The sequence below is a fragment of the Cetorhinus maximus genome, chromosome 21, assembly GCF_964194155.1.
Source record: "Cetorhinus maximus chromosome 21, sCetMax3.hap1.1, whole genome shotgun sequence".
NCBI lineage: Eukaryota > Metazoa > Chordata > Chondrichthyes > Lamniformes > Cetorhinidae > Cetorhinus > Cetorhinus maximus.
This window is the reverse complement of record NC_135899.1, coordinates 43628115-43652320: the sequence shown is the minus strand read 5'-3', so window position 1 is coordinate 43652320 and position 24206 is coordinate 43628115. Positions and strand designations below refer to the sequence as shown.

At 47.1% G+C, this 24206-nt stretch overlaps 1 protein-coding gene across 1 annotated transcript in view; it reads right to left on the bottom strand.

Annotated features, from left to right (window-relative positions):
- Nucleotides 1–24206, bottom strand: part of LOC144695862 (regulating synaptic membrane exocytosis protein 3-like) — a 166954-nt gene that overhangs the window by 18812 nt on the left and 123936 nt on the right. Inside the window, exons 2-3 of the mRNA XM_078566904.1 lie at nt 7770–7911; nt 2829–2941 (exon numbers count right to left, since the gene is read on the bottom strand). Coding sequence (XP_078423030.1) covers nt 2829–2941; nt 7770–7911 — 255 coding nt within the window. The remainder of the gene's footprint in view (nt 1–2828; nt 2942–7769; nt 7912–24206) is intronic.

Here is a 24206-nt window from a genome sequence, read left to right as displayed (position 1 = left end):
ATTTACCCTCTCTGTTCCCCTAAATATCTTGAAAACTTCAACCAAATCACCCCTTAACCTTCTACATTTCAGGGGATACAACCCTAGTTTGTGTAATCTCTCCTTGTGATTAAACTCCTAGTGTCCAGGTATCATTGTGATGAATCTATGCTGCACTTCCCCCAAGATCAGTCTATCTTTCCTAAGGTTTGGTGTCCAGAGCTGCTGCCAGTAACTCCAGGTGTAGTTTAACCAGGGCCTTGTATAGTGAAGCATGACTATTACCTCCACGTATTCCAGTCCTCTAGATATGATGGTCAGTGTTCCATTAGGCTTTTTGATTATTTTCTGCACCTGTTCATGACATTTTTATGATTTGTGTACCTGTGGACCCTCCAATCTCTTCGGACATCAAAAGTTTCCAATTTTTCACCATTTAGAAAGTTCCCTGTTCTTTTAGGTCCAAAGTGGGTGACCTCACATTTGTCTACATTGAAATCTCTTTGCCACAGTTTTGCCCATTTTCTTAATCTATCAATATCTCTTTGTAATTTTACCCTTCCGCCTACATTGCTAACAATGTGCTTATCTTTTTGTTATTGAAAATTTGGATATGTGACTATCTGATCATCCAGGTTGTTAACAAACATAGTGAACAGTTGAGGCCCCAACACAGATTCTTGTGGGAAAGCACTAGCCATATCCTGCCCATTATCCCTACTGTCTGTCACCAGCCGCTCAACCAATTTCCTGACCAAGTCAATAATTTGCCTTCAATTCCATGAGTATCAGCTTTAGCTAACTTCTTCTACCAGGGACATTATCAACTGCCCCCATATAAATGTCAACCAGAAACATTCCCCTGTCCATCGCTTTAGTCAACTTGTCAAAAAATGCAATCAGACTTGTCAGCCATTTCCTGACAACAGATGTTAGATTAACTGGACTATAATTCCCAGGTTTTGCTTTCTCCCTTTTCTTAAACAGCAGAATGACATATGCAATTATCCAACCGAAAGGAGTGATTTCCAAATCGGGAGAAGCTCTCCTTCAGACTGTTCAACATTTTGCCCTGCTGAGCCTATCGGATTCATTGGGTTTGGGAACCTCAGCTGGAGATGGACAAATGTACAAAGAGCAAAGAACAAAGAACAAAGAACAAAGAAGAGTACAGCACAGGAACAGGCCCTTCGGCCCTCCAAGCCTGCGCCGATCATATTGCCTGTCAAACTAAAACATTTTGCACTTCCGGGGTCCGTATCCCTCTATTCCCATCCTATTCATGTATTTGTCAAGCTGCCTCTTAAACACCACTATCGTACCTGCTTCCACCACCTCCTCTGGCAGTGAATTCCAGACACTCACTACCCACTGTGTAAAAAAACTTGTCCCGCACATCTCTTCTAAAGTTTTCTCCTCTCACCTTAAGTCTATGTCCCCTCGTAATTGACTCTTCTACCCTGAGAAAAAGCTTCTGACTATCAACTCTGTCCATGCCACTCATAATTTTGTAAACTTCTATCAAGTCGCCCCTCAATCTCCGTCGCTCTAGTGAGAACAATCCGAGTTTCTCCAACCTCTCCTCATAGTTAATAACCTCCAGACCAGGCAGCATCCTGGTAAACCTCCTCTGCACCCTCTCCAACGCCTCCATATCCTTCTGGTAATGTGGTGACCAGAATTGCACGCAATAATCCAAGTGTGGCCTAACCAAGGTTCTATACAGCTGCAGCATGACTTCCCAGCTTTTATACTCAATACCCCTGCCGATGAAGGCAAGCATGCCATATGCCTTCCTGACTACCTTATCCACCTGTGTTGCCACTTTCAGTGACCTGTGGACCTGTACATCCAGATCCCTCTGTCCGTCGATGCACTTAAGGGTTCTGCCATTTACTGTATAATTCCTACCTGCATTAGACCTTCCAAAATGCATTACCTCGCATTTGTCTGAATTAAACTCCATCTGCCATTTCTCAGCCCAAGTCTCCAACCGATCTATATCCCGTTGTATCTTTTGACAATCCTCTTCACTATCTGCAACTCCTCCAACCTTAGTGTCATCTACAAACTTACTAATTAGCCCAGTTACATTTTCCTCCAAATCACTTACGTATACTACAAACAGCAAAGGTCCCAGCACTGATCCCTGTGGAACACCACTAGTCACAGCTCTCCATTCAGAAAATCACCCTTCCACTGCTACCCTCTGTCTTCTATGACCAAGCCAATTCTGTATCCATCTTGCCAGCTCACCTCTGATCCCGTGTGACTTTACCTTTTGTACCAGTCTGCCATGAGGGACCTTGTCAAAGGCCTTACTGAAATCCATGTAGATAACATCCACTGCCCTTCCATCGTCGATCATCTTTGTCACTTCCTCGAAAAACTCAATCAAGTTAGTGAGGCACAACCTCCCCTTCACAAAACCATGCTGCCTCTCACTAATACGCCCATTTGCTTCCAAATGGTAGTAAATCCTGTCACGAAGAATCTTCTCCAATAATTTCCCTGGATTATCCCTGCTACCCTTCTTAAACAATGGAACAACATTGGCCATTCTCCAGTCCTCTGGGACCTCACTCGTAGCCAGTGAGGATACAAAGATTTCCGTCAAGGCCCCAGCAATCCCCTCCCTTGCCTCCCTCAGTACTCTGGGGTAGATTCCATCTGGCCCTGGGGACTTATCCACCTTAATATTCTTCAAGATGCCTAACATCTCCTCTTTTTTGATCCTGATGTACGTTAGGATCTCAATGGCACAAGACATCCTTCTCACAAAGAGCAGAAGTTTAGAGGTTAGCAGAATGGAGTGAACTGGTCCAAGCCAAGTAGAGTAAGAGACTTACCCATGGAAGGAGCTGCCAATGTCTGTCGTCCCACTAGCTGTGCGGGGCCAATTCCATCCAAAAAATCACTGAACTGACCATCTGCTCCCAACCTTGCTGTAGGAAAAACCAAACTGGGAAAACAAGAGACTATGGTTAATAACTGCTCCAAACAATCCTCAGCATCTTTAATCAGAGTATATACAGGGGTTCCATCTGTAGTAAGAGTTTCCTGACAGTTTTGGGAAGTTTAATGGGAGCTTAGGGAGGGTTTACTGAGAGTTTACTGAAGGTTTATGGAGAGATAGTTCAGAGTTCACTTTGGTTTTGCTGAAAATTTACAGAGTTTACTGAGACTTTACTGAGAGTTTTGGGAGAGTTTGTTGTGAAATGTTTTACTCATTCATGGGATGAGAATATCACTGGCATTCATGGCCATCCTTAAGTGCCCTTGAGAAGGTGGTAGTGAGCTGCCTTCTTCAACCGCTGCAGTCCATGTGGTGTAGGTACACCCACAGTGCTGTTAGGGAGGAGGTTCTAGGATCTTGACCCAGCGACAGTGACAGAACGACGATATTGTTCCAGGTCAGAATGGTGTATGGCTTGGAAAGGAGCTTGCAGGTGGTGGTGTTCCCATCTGTTTGCTGCCCTTGACCTTCTAGTTGGTAGAGATTGTGGGTTTGGAAGGTGCTATTGAAGGAGCCTTAGTGAGTTGCTGCAGTGTGTCTTGTAGATGGTACACACTGCTGCCACTGTGCATCGGTGTTGGATGAGGAGTAAAACAAGTGGGCTGCTTTATCCTGGATGGTGTTGAGTTTTTTTGAGTGTTGTTGGAGCTGCACTCATCCAGGCAAGTAGAGAGTACTCCATCACACTCCTGACTTGTGCCTTGTAGATGGTGGACAGGCTTTGGGGAGTCAGGAGGTGAGTTACTCGTTGCAGGATTCCTAGCCTCTGACCCGCTCTTGTAGCCACTCTATTTATATGGCTAGGACAGTTCAGTTTCTAGTCAATGGTAACCCCCAGGATGCTGATAGTGGGGGATTCAGCAATAGCAATGCCATTGAATGTCAAGAGGCGATGGTTAGATTCTCTCATTGGAGATGGTCATTGCCTGGCACTTGAGTGGCGTAAATGTTACTTGTCACTTGTCAGCCCAAGCCTGGATATTGTCTAAGTCTTGTTGCATGGACTGTTTCAGTGTCTGAAAAGTCACAAATGGTGCTGAACATTGTGCAGTCATCAGCGAACATCCCCACTTCTAACCTTCTGATGGAGGGAAGGTCATTGATGAAGCAGCTGAAGATGTTGGGCCTAGGATACTACCCTAAGGAACTCCTGTAGTGATGTCCTGGAGCTGAGATGACTGATCCCTAACAACCACAACCATCTTCCTTTGTGCTAGGTATGACTCCAACCAGCGGAGAGTTTTCCACCTGATTCCCATTGACTTTGGTTTTGCTAGGGCTCCTTGATGCCACACTCGGTCAAATGTTGCCTTGATGGCAAGGGTAGTCACTCTCACCTCACCTCGGGAGTTCAGCTCTTTTGTCCATGTTTGTGCCAAGGCTGTAATGAGGTCAGGAGCTGAGTGGCCCTGGCGGAATGCAAACTGGGTGTCAGTGAGCAGGTTATTGCTAGGTAAGTGCTGCTTGATACCACTTTCGATGACCCCTTCCATTACTTAACTGATGATCGAGAGTAGACTAATGGGGCAGTAACTGGCCAGGTTGGATTTGTCCTGCTGGGCAATTTTCCACATTGCCAGCTAGATGCCAGTGTTGTAGCTGTACTGGAACAGCTTGGCTAGGGGTGTGGCTCGTTCTGGAACACAAGTCTTCAGTACCACAACTAGAATGTTTTCAGGGCCCATACCTTTGCAGTATTTGTAGTATAAAGAGTTAATGTAAATAGACAGTTTAAATCATCAGTGATGTAAGATCACATGACAACAGAGTATGCTGAGAGGTAGTTCTATGTGAAGCCTCGTGCTAAGTCTTATCCTGTATACAGGTAAAAAAGTGTTTAATAAAAGTTAAAGTTTACCAACAGCCTTGCCTCCAACTGTCTCTATCTATCCTAAACAAGGGCTACCTAAGCAGAGATCAACAATGATGATAACAGAGTATCTAGCGTGCTCAGCTGTTTCTTCATATCATGTGGTGTGAATCAAATTGGCTGAAGACTGGCATCTGTGATGCTGGGGACGTCCAGAGGAGGGTGAGATGGATCATCCACTCGGCACTACTGGCTGAAGATTGTTGCGAATGCTTCTTTTGCATTGATGTGCTGGGCTCCCCATCATTGAGGATGGGGATATTTGTGGAGCCTCCTCCCCCTCCAATTAGTTGTTTAATTGTCCACCACCATTCAAAATTTGACAGGACTGCAGAGCTTAGATTTGACCCGTTGGCTATGGGATTGCTTAGCTGTTAGTCAGTTCGGTGGTACCACTACTGACCAAGTTGGTAGAGTCCTAAATGAAATATCTACCACACTTGGCTTGAGGCAGGTGTTGAGAAAACCAACAAGAGGGAGAAACCTATTTGACCTCGTCCTTACCAAGCTACCTGTCGCAGATGCATCTGTCCATGACAGTATTGGTAGCAGTCATGACATCACAGGCCTTTTAGAAACAAAGTCCCATTTTCACATTGAGGACACCCTCCATCGTGTCCTCTCTATCTCATGCTGCTTCCACTGTTTAGCAAGTAGCCCTGTGTTGTAACTTCACCAGGTTGACAATTCTCAGCTATGTCTGTTGATGCTCCTGGCATGCCTCCCTGCACTTTTCATTGAACCAGGGTCGATACCCTAGCTTGATGGTAATGGTAGAGTGAGTAATATACCAGGCTGTTAGGTTACAGATTGTGGGTGAATAAAATTCTGCTGCTGCTGATAGCCCACAGTGCCTCAATGATGCCCAGTTTTGAGCTGCTAGATCTGTTCTGAATCTGTCCCCTTTTTGCAGAGTGGTAGTGTAACACAACACGATGGAGGGTGTCCTCAATGTGAAAATGAGACTTTGTTTTCAAAAGGACTGTGACGTCATGATTGCTACTAATATTGTCATGGACAGATGCATCTGTGACAGGTAGATTGACCAGTGCAAGGACCTCATTGCCGTCGTCGTCGCCTTCAAGGACCTCCTCACCTTCATCCCCGTCGGCGTTCTCCTCATCAAAGGAGACCTCCAGCTCTTCCTCAGCTAGCTCCTCTCCCTGTTGCAGCGCCAGGTTGTAAAGGATGCAGCAGGCGACGATGATGCATGACGAGGTCAAATAGGTTTCTCCCTCTTGTTGGTTTTCTCAACACCTGCTGCAGGCCCAGTCTAGTAGATATTTCCTTCAGGAATCTACCAGCTCGTCAGTAGTGGTACTACCGAACTGTTCCTGGTGATGGACATTGAAGACCCAAACCCAGAGTATATTCACTGGGAGTTTACTGAGAGCTTATGGAGAGTCTACTGAGGGTTTATAGAGCTTCTGCTGGTTTGGTTCTCGTCTGCTCTGTTCATGAAATCTTGGATTCTATGTTGGATTCTGATGCTCTGTTTTAGTGATCTGTGTGAGCTCGAATCTCCGGGCACTGGGGTGTGAGTGGCACTGGGCTGGTTGGCTATTGTAGTCTACAATATATTGCAAATCCAAGTAGAAACCTGACCCAACTTCTGTTGGAATCCCCAACCTGATTCTGCCAATAAACCTAGCCTGACCTGAACCAAAATTTAGATTTGAATTGTATCCGAGATATCCACATCCGCAGTTACTTTCATGCCCAATGATCTTGGGCATTTCAACAGGTGAGGGATATCTCTACCGGTATCATGATGTCCACTTGATGATGCATGTGGTGGAAACAAAGGGCTGGATTAATGTTGGCAACGAGGTTCTTGCCAACAACATTGTTTCCGTGGGCACTTGGTCAGACTCAAGCCTTCCCTGGCACTTAGGACCCGGGTGGCGGAAATCCCGCACCCTGAGAGCTGTGGGCCAATTAGAGGCCGGCAGTGCTCCATTACCAGTAGACCACTGGGAGTTGTTGGCAGTGATGCTCCAGGGACTTCACCAGAGATTGCCATTGGATTCCAAGGACTCGGGTGAATGAGGACAAGGATATGGTCATGGAAAAGGGGCGGGGGGGGGGGGGGGGGGGGGGGGGGTGGGGGGAGGGGGGGGAATGAAGGCCAGGGCAGGCAGTTGGTTTTTAGCAGCCCTCCCCTGCCTGATGCTGGGACTTTACCAGAGACTCCACCCACTCCCGCCCCAAGTAGGCCACTGGCAAACCGGACCGTGTGGCCTCTGGGAAGCACAGGAAAGCTGTGTCACTCCCATTTAATTCCTCAGCCGCCACTAAATTCGGGTGGGCTCCAGGATAATTGGGTCAATTGGCTTAATAGTGAGCCTAATTGAGATCCCACCATTAGTGGACGAGCTTCTCGCACTGGCCCCTTTCCATCTCCGAATCAATCGCGGGAGACTGAAGCACGGCCACACCCATGATTAAGCCCAACATTAAATTCCACCCAAGTGGTCTTAGAAACTCCAGAAAGCTCCTCAGCTTATGCTTCAGATAATGACAATAAACATTTATTTATAATCATAAGTAATTCTTACAAAGGGAAAACTAACACTCCAAAGTCTTTACTTTCTTAATATTTACAGTTTGATTAATTATATGTTGTTTCATATCTTTAAAGTAACTGGACATAAATATATTTGATGTAACCTGTATAAAAGATATTGCTGAGTTGAATGTCCAACCAAAGAGTAGTAACAGGATGCAGTGAGTAATTGGCACTGCTCCAGAGGCTGGTGAGCCTTGGATCACACAACTCTTCAAGGGAGAAATTTGAAAAGAGAACCTTCCAGTCTATGTGGCAACTGAATGATTTGCTAAAAATGGGTCAGCTGTCACAGTGCTGGCACGGTTTGTGCATTGTCTCCCTTGCCGGATACTCACTTGCCATCTGAGCTGTTACTGTTGGTGCTGCCGTCTGTCGACTCTCTGCTGCCTTGTCGAGTTACTCGGTTTCTCATTTCCACTGCGATTCCTGTCTCGGTGCTTCTCCGAATGTTGCTTCGTAATTTCTTTGTGGCTGCCTCTGAAGGAACAGAAAACTACAAACTTTAGCATCATCAGATGGGCTCATTCCATCTGGGGCCCATTAATAGCCAGTCCCACTCTGCCCCATTCACCCCCATTAATACCCACTCTCGCTCAGCCCCATTCACCCCTATTAATACCCACTCTCACTCTGCCCCATTCACCGCCATTAATACCCACTCTCGCTCAGCCCCATTCACGCCAATTTATACCCAGTCACACTCAGTCCCATTCACCCCCATTAATACCCACTCTCGCTCAGCCCCATTCACCCCCATTAATACCCAATCACACTCAGCCCCATTCACCCCTATTAATACCCACTCTCACTCTGCCCCATTCACCCCCATTAATACCCACTTTCGCTCAGCCCCATTCACCCCAATTTATACCCAGCCTCCCTCTGCCCCATTCATCCCAATTTATAAACCAGTCACACTCTGCCCCATTCACCCCCATTAATACCCAATCACACTCAGCCCCATTCACCCCCATTAATACCCACTCTCGCTCAGCCCCATTCACTGCCATTAATACCCAATCACACTCAGCCCCATTCACCCCTATTAATACCCACTCTCACTCAGCCCCATTCACCCCTATTAATACCCACACTCACTCTGCCCCATTCACCCCCATTAATACCCACTCTCACTCTGTCCCATTCACCCCCATTAATACCCAATCACACTCAGCCCCATTCACCCCTATTAATACACTCTCACTCTGCCCCATTCACCCCCATTAATACCCAATCACATTCAGCCCCATTCACCCCCATTAATACCCACTCTCGCTCAGCCCCATTCACCCCAATTTATACCCAGTCACACTCAGCCCCATTCACCCCCATTAATACCCACTCTCGCTCAGCCCCATTCACCCCCATTAATACCCAATTACACTCAGCCCCATTCACCCCTATTAATACCCACTCTCACTCTGCCCCATTCACCCCCATTAATACCCACTCTGGCTTAGCCCCAGTCACCCCCATTAATACCTACTCTCGCTCAGCCCTATTCACGCCCATTAATAACCACCATTAATAACCAATCTCACTCTGCCCCATCCATTCTCATTAATACCCAGTCACACTCAGCCCTATTCACACCCATTAATAACCAGTCTTGCTCAGCCCCATTCACCCCCATTAATACCCAGTCTCGCTCAGACCCTTTCACCCCCATTAATACCCAGTCTCCCTCTGCCCCATTCACCTTCATTAATACCCAGTCTCCCTCTGCCCCATTCACCCCCATTAATACCCAGTCTCCCTCTGCCCCATTCACCTTCATTAATACCCAGTCTCACTCTGCCCCATTCACCCTCATTAATACCCAGTCTCACTATGCCTTATTTACCCCCATTAACCCCCAGTCTCACTATGCCCCATTTGCTGACATTACTAACCCGTCTCACTCAGCCCCAATCAACCCCATTAATATCCAGTCTTACATTGCCCCATTCAAACTCATTAATACCCAGTTTCACTCTGCCCTATTCAAACCCATGAATATCCAGACTCTCGCTGCCCCATTCACCCCAATTAATACCCAATCACACTCAATCCATTCATTCCCATTAATACCCAATTTCATTCTGCCCCAAGCAGTCCCATTCATACACAGTCTCATTCTATCCCATTCAGCCACATCAATGCCTAGTCTCACTCTGGCCCGTTCCCCCCCATTAATAACCAGTCTCACTCAGCCCAATTCACCCCCGTTAATACCCAGCCTCAATCAGCCCAATTCACCCCCGTTAATGCCCAGTCTCACTATGCTCCATACATCATCATTAATACCCAGTCTGACTCTACCCCATACATCCCAATAAATAGCCAGCCCACTCCGCCCCAGTGACTCCCATTAATACCCAAAATCATTCTGCCCCCATCACTCCCATTAATACCCAGTCTCACTCTGCCCCATTCACTCCCATTAATACCCAGTCTCAATGTGCTCCATGCAGCCCCATTAATAGCAAATCTGACTGCCCCATCTACCCCCAATAACACCCAGTCTCACTCTTTCCCATCAGCCCGAATAATACCCAGTCTCACTCTGCTCCATTCAACTCCATTAATACCCAGTCTCTCTCTGCCCCATTAACACCAATTAATACCCAGTTACACTCAGCCCATTCATTCCCATTAATATCCAATTGCATTCTGCCCCAAGCACTCCCATTCATACACAGTCTCATTCTGCTCCATTCAACCACATCAATGCCTAGTCTCAATCTGCCCCGTTCAATCCCTAGTCTCACTCAGCCCAATTCACCCCCGTTAATGCCCAGTCTCACTATGCTCCATACACCACAATTAATACCAAATCTGACACTGACCCATTCACCCCATTAATACTGAGTCTCACTCAGCCCGTTTCACGGCCATTAATACCCAGTCTCACTCTGCCCCATTCATCCCCATTAATACCCAATCACACTCAGCCCCATTCACCCCCAATTAATACCCACTCTCACTCAGCCCCATTCATCCCCATTAATACCCAATTACACTCAGCCCCATTCACCCCTATTAATACCCAATTACACTCAGCCCCATTCACCCCTATTAATACCCACTCTCATTCTGCCCCATTCACCCCCATTAATACCCAATCACACTCAGCCCCATTCACCCCTATTAATACCCAGTCTCGCTCAGACCCATTCACCCCCATTAATACCCAGTCTCCCTCTGCCCCATTAACTTCATTAATACCCAGTCTCACTCTGCCCCATTCACCCCCATTAATACCCAGTCTCCCTCTGCCCCATTCACCCCCATTAATACCCAGTCTCCCTCTGCCCCATTCACCCTCATTAATACCCAGTCTCACTATGCCTTATTTACCCCCATTAACACCCAGTCTTACTATGCCCCATTTGCTGACATTACTAACCCGTCTCACTCAGCCCCAATCACCCCCATTAATATCCAGTCTTACATTGTCCCATTCAAACCCATTAATACCCAGTTTCACTCTGCCCCATTCAAACCCATTAATACCATGTCTCACAATGCCCCCCCCATCACTGACATTAATACCCAGTCTCACTTAGCCCCATTTACACCAATGAATATCCAGACTCTCGCTGCCCCATTCACCCCAATTAATACCCAATCACACTCAGTCCATTCATTCCCATTAATACCCAATTTCATTCTGCCCCAAGCAGTCCCATTCATACACAGTCTCATTCTGCCCCATTCAACCACATCAATGCCCAGTCTCACTCTTTCCCATCAGCCCAAATAATACCCAGTCTCACTCTGCTCCATTCAACTCCATTAATACCCAGTCTCTCTCTGCCCCATTAACACCAATTAATACCCAGTTACACTCAACCCATTCATTCCCATTAATATCCAATTGCATTCTGCCCCAAGCACTCCCATTCATACACAGTCTCATTCTGCTCCATTCAACCACATCAATGCCTAGTCTCAATCTGCCCCGTTCATCTCCATTAATACCCAGTCTCACTCAGCCCAATTCACCCCTGTTAATGCCCAGTCTCACTATGCTCCATACACCACAATTAATACCAAATCTGACACTGCCCCATTCACCCCATTAATACTCAGTCTCACTCAGCCCTTTTCACCCCCATTAATACCCAGTCTCACTCTGCCCCGTTCATCCCCATTAATAACCAGTCTCACTCTGCACCGTTCACCAGCATTAATATCCAGTCTCACTTTGCCCCTTTCACCCCCATTAATACCCAGTCTCACTCTGCCCTATTCACCCCCAGTTGATACCCAGTCTCACTCTGTCCATTTACCCCCATTGGCACACAGTCTCAATGTGCTCCATTCAGCTCCATTAATAGCAAATCTGACTCTGCCCCATTCGCCCCAATAAATACCCAGTCTCACTCTGCCGCATCAGCCTCATTAATACACAGTTGTAGGAGACAGAGGGTGATGACAGAAGGATGCTTTAGTGACTGGAAGCCAGTGTCCAGTGGTGTACCACAGGGATCTGTGCTTGGTCCCGTATTATTTGTTATTTATATACACGACATAGATGATTATGTGGAGGGTAGGATTAGTAAGTTTGCGATGACACAAAGATTGGCCGGGTGGTTAACAGTGAGGTTGAGTCTCTTGGGCTACAGGAAGATATAGACGGGATGGTCAAATGGGCAGATGAGTGGCAAATGGAATTTAACCCTGAAAAGTGTGAGGTTATACACTTTGGAAGGAGTAATTTGACAAGGAAGTATTCAATGAACGGCATGACACTAGGAAGTTCTGAGGAACAAAGGGACCTTGGCGTGTATGTCCATAGATCTCTGAAGGCGGAGGGGCATGTTAGTGGGGTGGTGAAAAAGGCATATGGGACACTTGCCTTTATCAATTAAGGCATAGATTACAAAAGTAGGGAGGTCATGTTGGAGTTGTATAGAACCTTGGTGAGACCACAGCTGGAGTACTGTGTGCAGTTCTGGTTTTCACATTATAGGAAGGATGTGATTGCACTAGAGGGGGTGCAGAGGAGATTCACCGGGATGTTGCCTGGGATGAAACATGTAAGTTATGAAGAGAGGTTGGATAGACTTGGGTTGTTTTTGTTGGAGCAGAGAAGACTGAAGGGTGACCTGATCGAGGTGTACAAGATTATGAGGGGCATGGACAGGGTGGATAGGGAGCAGCTGTTCCCCTTAGTTAAGGGTCAGTCACGAGGGGACAATTTCAAGGTGAGGGGCAGGAGGTTTAGGGGGGATGTGAGAAAAAACTTTTTTACCCAGAGGGTGGTGACGGTCTGGAATGCACTGCCTGGGAGGGTGGTGGAGGCAGGTTGCCTCACATCCTTTAAAAGTACCTGGATGAGCACTTGGCATGTCATAACATTCAAGGCTATGGGCCAAGTGCTGGTAAATGGAATTAGATAGGTAGGTCAGGTGTTTCTCACATGTTGATGCAGACTCGATGGGCCGAAGGGCCTCTTCTGCACTGTGATTCTGTGAATCTCATTCTGCCCCATTCAGCCCTAAAAATACCCAGTCTTACTCTGCCCCATTCACTCCATTAATACCCAGTATTACTCTGCCCCATTCGCCCCCATTAATACCCAGTTTCATTCAGCCCCATTAATACCAAGTCTGACTCTGCCCCATACATCCCAATAAATAGCCAGTCCCACTCTGCCCCACTGACCCCCATTAATACCCAAAATCATTCTGCCCCCATCACTCCCATTAATACCCAGTCTCACTCTGCCCATTCACCCCATTGATACACAGTATCACTCTGCCCCATTCATCCCCATTAATACCCAGTCTCAATGTGCTCCATTCAGCCCCATTAATAGCAAATCTGACTGCCCCATTCACCCCAATAAATACCCAGTCTCACTCTTTCCCATCAGCCCCATTAATACCCAGTCTGTTTCTGCCCCTTTCACCCCCATTAATACCCAGTGTCACTCAGCCCCAGTCCCACCCATTAATACGCAGTCACAATCTGCCTCATTCGGCCCTATTAATACCAAGCCTGACTCTGCCCCATTCACCCCAATAAATACCCAGTCTCACTGTGTCCCATTGAGCCCCATTAATACCCAATCTCATTCAGCCCCTATTACTCCCATTAATACCCAGTCTCACTCTGTCCAATTCATCCCCATTAATACCCAGTCTCACGCTGCCCCATAGACCCCCATTAATACCCAATCTCATTCTGACCCAATCACTCCCATTAATAACCAGTCTCACTCTGTCTCATTTGTCCCTTTTAATATCCAATCTCACTCTGTCCCATTCACCCCATTAATACGCAGTATCAGTGAGCCCCATGCACCCCCGTTAATTCCGAGTGTCACTCAACACAATTCACCCTCGTTAATATCCAGTCTCACTCTGCCCCATTTACTGGCATTAATTACCAGTCTCACTCAGCTCCATTCACCCCCATTAATACGCAGTCTCACTCTGCCCCATTTACTGGCATTAATTACCAGTCTCACTCAGCTCCATTCACCCCCATTAATACGCAGTCTCACTCTGCCCCATTCACCCCTGTTAATACCGTTTCACCCTGCCCTCTTCAACCCCAGGGGCCCCAGAACTCCCAATGGTACCACCATCCAGGAGCTTCAGCATTCCCAGGGGTACCAACGTCCAGGGGCTCCAGCAGCCATGGCATCAACATCCAAAGGTAGCAGTGTCCAGAGATATCAGCGTTCAAGGACTCCAGGTGACATCCCTCTCAATGCACTGTTATTCCTTTCTGTATTTTACAGGAATGTCAGCTGTGACTCAGTGGGGAACACTTTCACCTTCAAGTCAGAAGGTTGTGGGTTCAAGCCTCACTCTAGAGATTTGAACACATAATCTAGGCTAACAGACCCAATGCAGTACTGAGGGGGTGTTACACTGTTGGAAGTGCTGTCTTTTGGATGAGACGTTAAATTGAGTCTGTCCTCTCAGGTGGGTGCAAAAGATCCCATGGCACTGTTTTGAACAAGAACAGCAGAGTTAACACTGGTGTGCTGCCAGTAATTATCGCTTAGTCAGCACCACAAAAGACAGATTGTCTGGTTATTATTACTTCGCTGTTTGTGGGAGTTTTCTGTGTGCAAATTGCCTTCTGTGTTTCCTGCATTACAACAGCGACTACACTTCAAAATACTTAATTGGCTGTGAAGTGCTTTGGGGTGACCTAAGGTCATGAAAGGTTCTAAAATGGAAGTCTTCTTGAAGTCTGCTGTAAGATAGAGGGTTAAATGGCAGTCTGTGATGGGGTGTAGGGTTAGGCTGTTTCAATAACCACTTTGTTCAATTTGTATTGTAATTAATTCACTCTGAGCAGATGGGAAGCAGAATTTCCCTGTTAGTTGGATCTGGAGTCGAGGAATTTAACAGGTGAGTACTATGAATAGAATTGTCAGAATGTAAAAATACAATCTGAAACATTGGTCAGCCCCAAACCCCAAGAACAGAATTGTCTTGTGTTTCATTCCCCACTTTGTCTTCAATAGTTCCGGAGAAACAGATAGAACTTTCGAGATGAAGACAAACGCACAGACGGTCACAGTGAGAGTTCTACTTCACAAAGGTTAATAAACACTCAGAATATATGCGTTTAATTTATGAATGTGTTAGCTGAAAGCAATCTGCTATGGAGAAGGTGCTACCATGGAATCACATCTAAGAAACAGCCTTTCTGTAGGCCAAGAATTCATTCTTCAAATTCTTTCTTTAACCCTGCGGGCAACACTGAAAAGAGCGTCACAATAACAACACAGGCAACTTATATTTATATGGCATCTTTAATGCAACACTTCAGACCAACCTTCATGTAGAGTCTTACTGCATTAAATCAGTTCTCGTCACCCTTCTCTTAAGGTTATACGTCACATTTACAGGTGATGCTGACTTGGAAAGATTCACCTTAAAAGAGCTGAGCTGTCCCAGCACCATCCCAGAGCCACTGCAAACACTGCTGGATGGAGTAGTGAGTTTAAATTGAGATCACGTCAGCTCCAGGTTGACGTGTTGAAATATTTTTAAAATTTATTCTTTCACGGGATGTGGGAATTACTGGCAAGGCCAGCATTTGTTGTCCATCCCTAATTTCCCTTGAACTGAGTGACTTGTTGGGCCATTTCAGAGGGCAGATAAGAGTCAACCACATTGCTGTGGGTCTGGAGTGACACGTAAGTCAGACCAGGTAAGGATGGCAGATTTCCTTCCCTAAAGGATATCAATGAGCTGGATGGGGTTTAATGACAATTTCATGGTCACCATTACCAAGACTAGTTTCCAATTCCAGATTTATTAATTGAATTTAAGTTCCACCAGCTACCATGGCAGGATTTGAACTCATATCCCCAGAGCATTAGCTAGAACCTCTGAATTACTAGTCCAATACCACTACACCACCAACTCCTACTCTAGTCTATCTGCTGGCTGAAATGTCCCCAACTGATATAGGTTTGGATTGTCTCAGGCCTGGGCCTTGAGCACAAAACTGCGTTTAAGTGTCACTCAGACAATGGTAAGGATGATTTGTGTGGGAGATAGAGGTTGCAGGTTCAGGATGGGATACCCTGAGGCCAGAACTCAGGTATACAGTTGGATATGGTTAGAGGAGTTTTAAATGGGAGGTTGTCCACTTTAGCAGGATGAAGAGCAGATTATTATTTAAGTGTAGAGAGAGACTGGAGAATGATGCAGTACAGAGGGATCTGGCTGTCCTTGTATATTAATCACAAGCAACAGCCCAACATAGTCATACTCAGGGAATCGTATCTTACAAATAATATCCTAGACATCACCATCACCAACCCTGGGTATGTCCTGTCCCACGAGCAGGACAGCCCCAGCAGAAGTGGTGGCACAGTGGTATACAGTCGGGGGGGAGTTGCCCCTGGGAGCCCTCAACATTGGCTCTGGGCCCCATGAAGTCTTATGGCATCAGGTCAAACATGGGCAAGGAAACCTCCTGCTGATTACCATGTACCGCACCCCACCCTCTGACCGCTCCCCCCCCCCCCCCCTCCGCCTCAGCTGATGAATCAGTGCTCCTCCATGTTGAACACCACTTGGATGAAGCACTGAGGGTGGCAAGGGCACAGAATGTACTCTGGGTGGGGCCTTCAATGTCCATCCCCAAGAGTGGCTCGGTAGCACCACTACAGACTGAGCTGGCTGAGTCCTAAATGACATAACTGCTAGACTGGGCCTGCGGGAGGTGGTGAGGGAACCAACAAAAGGGAAAAGCATACTTAACCTCATCCTCACCAAACTGCCTGCCATAGATGCATCCGTCCATGACAGTGTCAGTAGGAATGACCACCGCACAGTTCTTCTGGAGACGAAATCCTGTCTTCATATACATATTCAGGATACCCTTCATTGTTTTGTGTGGCACTACCACCGTGCTAAATAGGATGGATTTCAAACAGATCTAGCAACTCAAGGTTGGGCACCCATGAGACGCTTTGGGCCATCAGCAGCAGCAGAATTGTACTCAACCACAATCTCCAGCTTCATGGCCCAGCATATCCCCCACTCTACTATTACCATCAAGCCAGGGGATCAACCCTGGTTCAATGAAGAGTGCAGGAGGGCATGCCAGGAGCAGCACCAGGCACACCTAAAAATGAGGTGTCAACCTGGTGAAGCTACAACACAGGACTATTTGTGTGCCAATCAGCATAAGCAGCAAGTGATAAACAGAGTTATGTCATTCCACAACGAACGGATCAGATCTAAGCTCTGTCCTGCTACATCCAGCTGTGAATGGTGATGGACAATTAAACAACTCACTGGAGGTGGCTCTACAAATATCCCCATCATCAATGATGGGGGAGCTCAGCACATCAGCGCAAAAGATAAGGCTGAAGCATTTGTAATAATCTTCAGCCAGAAGTGCCGAGTGGATGATCCATCTCGGCCTCTGCCTGAGGTCCCCAGCATTACAGATTCCAGTCTTCAGCCACAAACAAAAGCAGAAAATGCTGGAAAAACTCAGCAGGTCTGACAGCATCTGTGGAGAGAAAAGTTAATGTTTCGAGTCAATGTGACTCTTCTTCAGAGCTAAAGAGAAGTAAAAATGTGGTGAAATTTATACTGTTTAAGGGGGGTGGGACAGGTGAAGCTGGATAGAAGGCCAGCGATAGATGGAGGCAAAGGAGAGATTGCCAGAGATATCATGAACAAAAGGTCAAAGGGGTGTTAATGATAGTGGTACTGGCTAAAGAAAGTGCTGATGGTGGCATTAAGGTCAGAAAGCAGAACGTGATAATAGCAGGACAAGGGTGAGCACTCTGGAAAGAACAACATGAACAAGTGACAGATGGCCCTGGTGGGGGTGGGGGGAGGGGACAATGGTGGGAAAAAAGATCGAAAATAGGGTAAAAGGTGGGGATAAAACAATGAATAAAAATGAAAATAAATTAAAATAAGCGTATAAAAAATAAAAATTTTAAAATAAAAATGAATATTGAAAAATGGGGATAAAAAAGGGGGTGAGGATGGAGGAGAGAGCTGGTGTGCGACCACCAGAAACACATCCTGCAGGTGTGCGCACTGTTTCCAGGGAGTGTGCACGACTCCTACATCCTCAGTCGGTCACAGATCCCTGGAGTTTTCCAGGGTCCACAGAGGCTGCAGGGATGCTCCTTGGGGACAAGGGCTACCCACAGAGGCCGTGGCTGATGACACCCGTGCGGCGGCCTCAGACTGCAGCAGAGCGATGCTATAATGAGGTTCATGATGCAGCTCACAACTTGGTGGAGCAGACCATGAAGATGCAGTTCTGGTCCTGGACCAGACTGGCAGTGCTCTGCAATATAGTCCGCAGAGGGTGTCAAGCATCGTCATCATCTGCTGCACCCTTTGCAACCTGGCGCTCCAACAGACTGAGGAGGAGGTGGAGGAGCTGGAGGTCTCCTCCGATGAGGAGGACGGCAATGGGGATAAGAGTGAGGAGATCCTCGGTAGTGACGATGACGGGGATGAGCCTCTCGCACTGGCCAGACGAGGCAGGTATGCTCGGGAGGCCCTCATAGCTGCCAGATTTGTGGAGGATGATGACGACATGCAGTGAGGTGACCCCATAGATCCTCACATCGCAGTTGTGAACGTTTGCCCCAGTCTGGCTTATGGCAGCACCAAAAGCCTCTGTGAGAATGCTCCTGTCATGGAGATGCAGTGGAGGCCCTAATCATTGCTCGATCGCAGGAGGATGATGACAACATGCGGTGAGGACACTCCATAGATCTTCACACAGCCTCTCTGAATGTCTGACTCCTGTCTGTCCGAGGACAGCTCGCTTATGCTCTGTGATCTGGGCCATCTCATAGAGACTTTAGATGCATCTGATGCTGTGTCTGCCTTCAACACCTCAGCCCTTCAGGAGCTGGTGCACAGCATCACTGGTCGCAGATGCTGGTGTGATGGGGTCCAGCCCCACCTTAAAGGTGTTGAGAGCACACAGAGAGTATAAGAGAGCTCTGTGGCACCTGCCACTACATTCTGGCAGCAATGACCAGCACCACCAAGGTGCAGGCATCAGTAATGTTTCTAGGGAGTGTGAGGCTGGACCATCACTTTGGTCTGAAGGCCGCACAGAGCACAGGGAAGAGGCCCTGGACTGAGACACCTGCCTTTATTTGTGCAGAAAGGTTTCACATCTGAGTGACACAAACACTGCTCATCAGAACATGCAGCCAAAGGCAGGGGGACACTCTTAGTAGTTTATTGACAATAGTGAACAGTATGTACAAGTGACCAACACCCATGCCTAGGCTGTGCAACTACTTTTCCTTAACTTTCCTAACCCTGCCACTACGTCTTGGTGCTCCCTGGACATCCACAGCGGAGGTGGAGGCAGCCTGCTGACTGTGACGCCCTGTCTGTGATGACTTTGGCAGGCATCCTCTGGAGGGCTGAAACTTGGAGGGTCCCGGCCTGCTTTCGGGGTCCTGCTGTGTGACAGGGTCACCCTCCTCGGCCTGTGGAACTGGAGCTGCTGAGGTCACAGGAAGAGGGGAGTCGGACGGGCCGGTCACTCCTGGAGTCCCCTGCATAGATGGCCCCGGTGTGTGCACCTGTGGATCCTCCTCCCTATGTGTTCCTGAGGGCCCCTGGCTGACTGCATGAGGGGAAGGGGTAGCTGGAATGAGATCGAGCTGCCCGGCACCACTCTCTCGTGTACACAGTTTGAGGCCAACTATGGGATCAGCGATGGAGATAATCTTGTGCAGGAGTGAAGTCCTGGACCAAGGTCTCCATGGCGGCTGCCATCCGGCCAGTGTTGACCTCGGTGCGTTGCAATGCCGGCGCTATCACCTCAGACTGAAGGCTCGGACTCCTCTATCGTGCCCTGCAATCTGAGGAGTGCAGCGGACATCCCTTCCTGAGCTTGCCTTTGCGCCTCCAGCAACTGTGACATGACTGAGTCCAGAGGCTCATCATCTAACTTGGACTCAGCAACATTCTGGCCTCCAGCAGTCCTCTGAGTGCCGGAGACCTGGGAAGTCCCTGCCTCCGCCTGCTGTGGATCAGAAAGTGCGATGTACTCACCAGATTGTGATCCCGAGGCTACTCTAAAGCTCGGTCCCATCGAGGTGTGTGTCTCTGTGATGGTGGAGGGTGTGGGTGAGCGCTGTGACGGGACTTCAGGGAGGGTACCTTCAGATTCCTCTTCAGAGGTTTCTGTGGGACTTGATTGGAGGCCCTGGGTCATGGACTCTGTCGGCTGTTTGGCAGATGTGCCTGTGAAAGCAAGGGGAGATAATTAGTGCATGACAGTGGCCTGTGAAACAGGACACATCACTCACAGCATGGTTGTCTGATGGATATTGCACTGCTGAATCCTCACTTGGCAGAGCAGCGCTGACCTCACAGTCAGCTCAGGAATAGTCCAGATCGTCACCGGCCAGCTGGATGGCTCTGTTTTCAAAGTCCGTGAGGACCTTGATTTCGGGCATTCTGCCACTGGTCTGCGACTTCCCTCTGTTGTTGTGTGCCAGCTTGTCCTGCATGGATAGAGATGGAGAGAGTGTAAACAGGACGTCTGCCAGGCCAGATGATAAATGTGTCTGGCATGTGCGGGTGGTGAGTGGTCCCATGGACAGGATGAGGACAATGATGGTGTGTGTGTGAGAGAGTGAATGGTGATGTACCTTGCAGTGAGTGAGGGCCCTGTGGATGTGTGATGGGTTTGTGAGTGTGTAAGTTGAGTGATGAAAAGAGTGACTCACCCTGACGAGATCATTCATCCTCTTGCGGCGCTGGGTGGCTGTCCTCTTCTGAAGGGCATTGGCACTGACCACCGCTGCCACCGCCCCTCAAGCCGGATTGGTCACGTTGCTGCCCATCCTGCGGCCAGAGTAAAGGTACAGGACATCCCGGCGGGCCTCCGCGGCATCCAGCAGTCGTCATTAAACCGGGGGGCTGCAGTCTTTTTTCCTTTGCTGCCATGTCTGCCAGGCAGTGGTGGTGAACTGGTAGCAATGAGCGCTTTGCTGGTGGCTGCCTTTTAAATGTGGCAGCTGGTGTGATGCAACGGCGAGGTGATGGTGGGCAGGAAATGGCACGTTCCTCGGGAGTGAATAAATAATGAAGTGGGTTCGGGATGATATAGCGTGAAAACCCACCATCGTGGCCGGCAGGTAAAACGCCGTTTTACCCACCCGCTACCGCACTTAGTGCAAACCTGGTAAAATGCCACCTGATGTTATTGAATGGCGGCGCAGTCTAGAGCAGGCCAAATGGCCTACACCTACTCTTGTTTCTTATGATCTAATGATCTACTCCATGATCTGCTTGAGGGTAGCACTGGATAACTGGAATGGGCAGTAGAAAACTCCAAAGGCCCTACTGCTTCTCAACTTAATGATCACAAGATGACATCAAAGAATACTGTGATGCCAGTCCTGTGAATTCTGTTCTGAAGTGAGAATGAACTGTTCTTTCTGTCTGAGTTCCTGCCACAGTGTGTTCAGTTCAAATGGAACATCTCTATACATCACACAGAAGCCTGAAAATTGGGCAATGTGTATGTTTTATTTATTTATTTATTATTCATTCTTGAGATGTTGGCATCATAGGGAAGGCCAGCATTTATTGCCCATCCCTAAATGCCCTTGAGAAGGTGGTGGTGAATTGCCTTCTTGAACCACTGCAGTCCATGTGGTGTAGGTACACCCAAAGTGCTGTTAGGGAGGGAGTTCCAGGATTTTGACCCAGTAACAGTGAAGGAACAGCAATATATTTCCAAGTCAGGATGGTATGTGGCTTGGAGGGGAAATTGCAGGTGGCGGTGTTCCCATCCATCTGTTGCCCTTTTCCTTCAAGATGGCTGAGGTCTCAGCTGCACTGACAGTATGCTGTGCTACAGGTTTTGGTAGAATCCAAGTATCCCCCTGAGTGCCCATTCTTCATGTATAGCTTGAGATAATGAGTAATTCTACAATGGAAAGTTAACAGCACAACCATGTTGCTAACATCTGAGTACCTGAGCACACAACATTGCTGGAGAACCAACCAGGCATGTCAAAGCATTGGCCCTAGTAATTATAGCTTTAAGGGATGTGGGGGCTGTAGCTTTAAGACTTATTGTGTTGTATAGTATCACGTGACAGTGTGAATGAATCAGCTCTAAGCATGGGGAACTTAGAGCGAGAGTTCTTCTTCTAGTTTTGGAGCATGATGGAAGCATGTAACTGCTGCTGCAGCCAGTAAATAAAGTTCGATGTTTCTAATAAGAAACCTGTCTGGAAAATCAAGTCTATAACAAACTGGCGATGAGGATAGATTGGGTCTGGCATTGTCCCTCGCCCAGCGACTGTGAGTATCTTGTTTAAACAGAACAAAAGGAAAATATATTCACCAGGTATGCTGCAGAATTCAAACGGAAGAAACAGAAGCGCTGTAATTTTACATTAAAAGAAAAAAAATGGCCCCAATCAAAATGGCTGAGAAATCTCCCAGAGAACTCATGACCTTTAAAAAAACAGTACCTGCAGAGGCAAAAAGAAAAAGAAAAAAGAGAATCTATACTTAAATTGTAAAATAGATGTCAGCCCCACAGGCTCACTAGGTTAGAGAAGCTGGAACACAGCTGCAAGTAAAGAAAGTTTAAAAACAACTTGCAATGCACAGTAAAAAAAAATAAAGAAAATCCAGCAGAATCGCCCAGAAAAGGGAGAAGAAATCACTGCTGTGTTTTTTTGAACATGAACGAAGTTTTACAAAGTTTAAAAAAAACAGAGCCACGTTTGCCGGTGAGCCCGCCAAAACACGAAAAGTGCAGGAAACTCAAAACAGCACTAAAAAGCCAATAGCTGCAGAGACAGCGTGAGTTGAAATAAGGTGACTGCTCTTAAAGTGGCAATACATTTAAAGTGGTAAATACAAGAAAAATGGCTATGGACAGAAAATTAGAAGAGATCCCAGTGAGAGGGTAACTCTGTGGAAGGCAACAAGAGATCTCAGAGAGAGGACAACTTCGCCAAAGGCAACACGAGGCCCCAGAGGGAGGACAACAAGAAAATAAACAGTTGAAAGAACAGCTGATTGTCCTTCAGGATCAAATGCAAAAGGAATGTGAAATCATTCAGCAACATGAAGAAATGAAGAGGACTCAGGGGAAGCCCTGGTAACCAGAGAGGGCTCACAGGAGGCCCTGGGAGTCATATATAGCTAGATACAGCCAGGAGACAGGACTGTGGAGAAACTCCAAGGCAGTGCCAGTTCTGTGAAGTTAGCTGTCTAGTAAAGAGCTGAAGAATCAGCTGAATGAAGCTAAAGAGGCATTGAAAGGAAAAGTCGTATAACTTTCCAAAATGCGAGTGGTTACCTGGTATAATAGTTTTGGTGACCAGACCCTTGTTGCATCACATAGAAGTAGGAGGCCGGATCACCCGCAAACATGTGGATCAATTGAGAAGAAGGGAGAAACCCCACCAAAATGATGTTCCACCTGTAACCATTGCAGAACCCGTGGTCCCTGTTGAAATTGTTCAGCCAAGGATAGACATACCAGATGTTTCTGTGGGAGTGGATAACACTGAACTGCCTGGGCCTAAAGAGGTACCTGATGCTGTTGCAGTTCCAGATAATGTGGATCCTGTAAGAGATTCGAAAGTCGTGGAGCTACGTGGAGCCATCCGGATCAGGAAACCACCTGAGAGGCTGAACTTATAATTCCATGACCTGTGTATATATTTGCAATGTCATGAAGGTAGATAAATACAAACTGTACAAAAAATTTAAAGGGGGAGGAATGTAGTAATTGTAGCTTTAAGGAACGTAGTGACTGTAGCTTTAAGACATATTGTGTTGTATAGCATTATATGACAGTGTGAATGAATCAGCTCTGAGCACGGGGAACCTTAAGGTTGGAGTTCTTCTAGTTGTGGAGCTTGATGGAAGATGTAACTGCTGCTACAGCCTGTAAATAAAGCTCAATGTTTCTAATGAGAAACCTGTCTGGAAAATCAAGTCCATAACAGCCACCTACTTCCAGAGGTCAGTGTGACTGTGAATGAGCAACCATGGGATCCCAGCTAGAGACAGCACAGGAGGAGGGAAACAAATGTTATTACTTTTGTGTACTAAGTAACAGATACCAGAGTGAGAGACCTTCACTGAGTTCAGTGTAAGCTCATTCTTTATATTAGAGTTAAATACACATAGAGCACAGAGGAATCCTTCTACAAGACTGTTTACAAGTTGAATGCAACTGGGGTGCAATTGTTTTATTTTACTGATTTGCTAGACTGTTATCAAACAGTTCCAGAAATCTCAGTATAATGCATTAAC